Raw genomic sequence first — 2,500 nt, forward strand, 5'->3', positions numbered from 1 at the left:
AGAGAGAGAGAGAGAGAGCGCAATAGGGCAGAGAGAGACAGAGAGAGAGAGCGTTTGACCGCCCTACTCACCTCTACAGTGGTTCAGTAATTGTCACCTCCAGAGTGAATGAGTTAATCACAGATGACACTTTTGTCTGAACATCGCTAGTTCTCTTTAGATCTCCCTTCAAGTGTGTGTGTGTGTGTGTGTGTGTGTGTGTATTGAATAAAGGTCGCATCAATTACTGTAGCTGTCAGGTACCTATTTTCCATGGAACTCTGGTTCCTCTGGAAACGATGACTTGTCGACAAAGAGTTGACAGACTTGACAATACACACACACGCACAGGCACAGGCACACACAGACACAGGCGCACGTGTACACACACACACACACACACACACACACACACACACTTGAAGGGAGATATATAGATAACTAGCTGTGTTCAAGTAGCAGCAGCTCCGTTTAGATGAATGACCTCATCATCTGTTGTTGGATCGAAAAAAGCCTGAAGTCTAGAAAACTAGAAAGAGAGATCAGAGAGAGAGAGAGAGAGAGAGAGAGAGAGAGAGAGAGTTGTCATCTGTGTTGTGTGTGTCTTAGCGTTGATGCCTTATCAATAGCGCTCCACACAAGAAGGCTTCACACAAGGAAGTGTGTTATTCAATTGATCTGATACTCTTGGTCAGGTGCAGGCGAAGAGAACAGGACAGAGCAGAGGTTCATTAGCGAATTGTGAATATGGACCAAGTCTCCAAACGTGGCCTGGCTCACACCCGCCTCCACTGACAATGTCAACAGAAGGGGTTACATCCGACTCGTTATGTCTTTATCTCCTTCTAAGGCAATGACAGATGTCCACACGTTAAAGACTTGGATGTCCAACACCCGTCTCAGCCTTGTTGTCTGACTCTTATTGACCCTGGAGTGCCACTTCAGCTTTATCTGCTGGTAGCCACTTCCCCATGAAACGGAACTAAATGTACAATAACAACCTCTTCAGTACTTTCCCACCCTGCTAAACCTTCCCTGAACGTACAATGTGTTTATCCCTGCGTTGTGTTGTTTTAATACAAAGATAACAGGACATCATAATATCACATCACCCATAATCTATAAACCCCAACCCTGGTCCCTCTGCCTCTTGTTACGTAACAGGGTTGTCATAGTTATAAAGGTTGGCTGAGACCAGGGGAAATGGAATGAGGAATGGCATAAATGACCATTCCTAATTTAATGAAATTACAATTTACAATGCATTACAATGAGCCCATCCTCTGCCCACCAGCCTCCCCTGGCTGAGACACATTCTGATCCGGGGTCTTTAAACACAGCTGGTTATTCTGACCCATTCTATTGGACTGTGGCGTTGCTCCTGTGTGATGAGTAGACAGCTTGGACAATGGCTGGAGCTGCACCAGTGGGACTGGGCTCAGGGACAGAGCTGCATCAGGGGGACCTCTGTAGTACTACTGACTAAGAGCTATTGTTATCATCAGAGAGAATGAATGGAGTGTATTCTCTCTCTCTCTCTCTCTCTCTCTCTCTCTCTCTCTCTCTCTCCCCTCAGGGCCATGTACTCCTCTCCTCTCCTCTCCTCTCCTCCCCTCCTTCTTCTCTCCTCTCCCTCTAACTCTTGTGATGTATGACTTCTATCACTACTTCTACATGGTCTCCTCTCCTCTCCTCCTCCTCTCCTCTCCTCCCACTGACTCCCCCCCAGGACGATGTATGACTTGTAAATGGTCTCCTCTCCTCTCCCCTCCCCTCCTCTTCTCTCCTCTCCTCCCTCTAACTCTCCCTCTCCTCTCCTCTCTCTAACTCCCCCCCCCCTCTCTCTCTCTCTCTCTCTCCGCAGTGCGATGTATGACTTCTACCACTACTTCTACATGGTGACCAACGCTCTGTTCTATGTGAGTTCTGCCATCAACCCTGTCCTCTACAACCTGGTCTCCTCCAACTACCGGCAGATCTTCTTCTCGGCTCTCCGCTACTTCTGCCTGCCCTGCCGCAGCCACGCCCGGAGGCAGAGGTGTGGCCTCACCAGGCACTCCATCTCCATCTCCAGCAATCACACCTTCTCCACCAACATGGTCAAGGAGACCGTCTACTGACAGACCGCAACGTGACCGTGAACGGTTGCCGACCAACCGCATCGCGACCGTGAGAGGGAGCATTCCATTTCAGAACACAGGAGGAGGGATGAGAACTCTGATGAGACAGTCTGACTGGGGAGGGGTGTACTGGACCTGTTCACTAGTGGGACACTGTATTCTACACACACACACACACACACACACACACACACACACACACACACACACACACACACACACACAGACTTGCACATATACAGATGACACATGCATGGACGCGCACACACACGCGCACACAACACAAGCACACACGCATACACATAAGCACACGCACATACACACATACACACAATGCATACACACAACACACATACACACACAATGCATGCACACACAGTTACACACACACACAATTTTCT

The 2,500-nt window shown here is 48.8% G+C and overlaps 1 protein-coding gene across 1 annotated transcript in view; it reads left to right on the top strand.

The window, feature by feature from the left end:
* The window catches only part of ntsr1 (neurotensin receptor 1 (high affinity)), a gene marked incomplete at its 5' end in the record, with an annotated part of 23,495 nt that overhangs the window by 20,346 nt on the left and 649 nt on the right, over nt 1-2,500 (top strand). Inside the window, 2 exons of the mRNA XM_083675756.1 lie at nt 1,844-2,123; nt 2,156-2,500. The exon at nt 2,156-2,500 is cut by the window's right edge and continues 649 nt beyond it. Of these exons, the coding sequence (XP_083531882.1) occupies nt 1,844-2,099 (256 nt within the window). The 3' untranslated portion in view covers nt 2,100-2,123; nt 2,156-2,500. The remainder of the gene's footprint in view (nt 1-1,843; nt 2,124-2,155) is intronic.

This window comes from Argentina silus (genome assembly GCF_951799395.1).
Source record: "Argentina silus genome assembly, chromosome: 8".
Classification (NCBI taxonomy): Eukaryota; Metazoa; Chordata; class Actinopteri; order Argentiniformes; family Argentinidae; genus Argentina; species Argentina silus.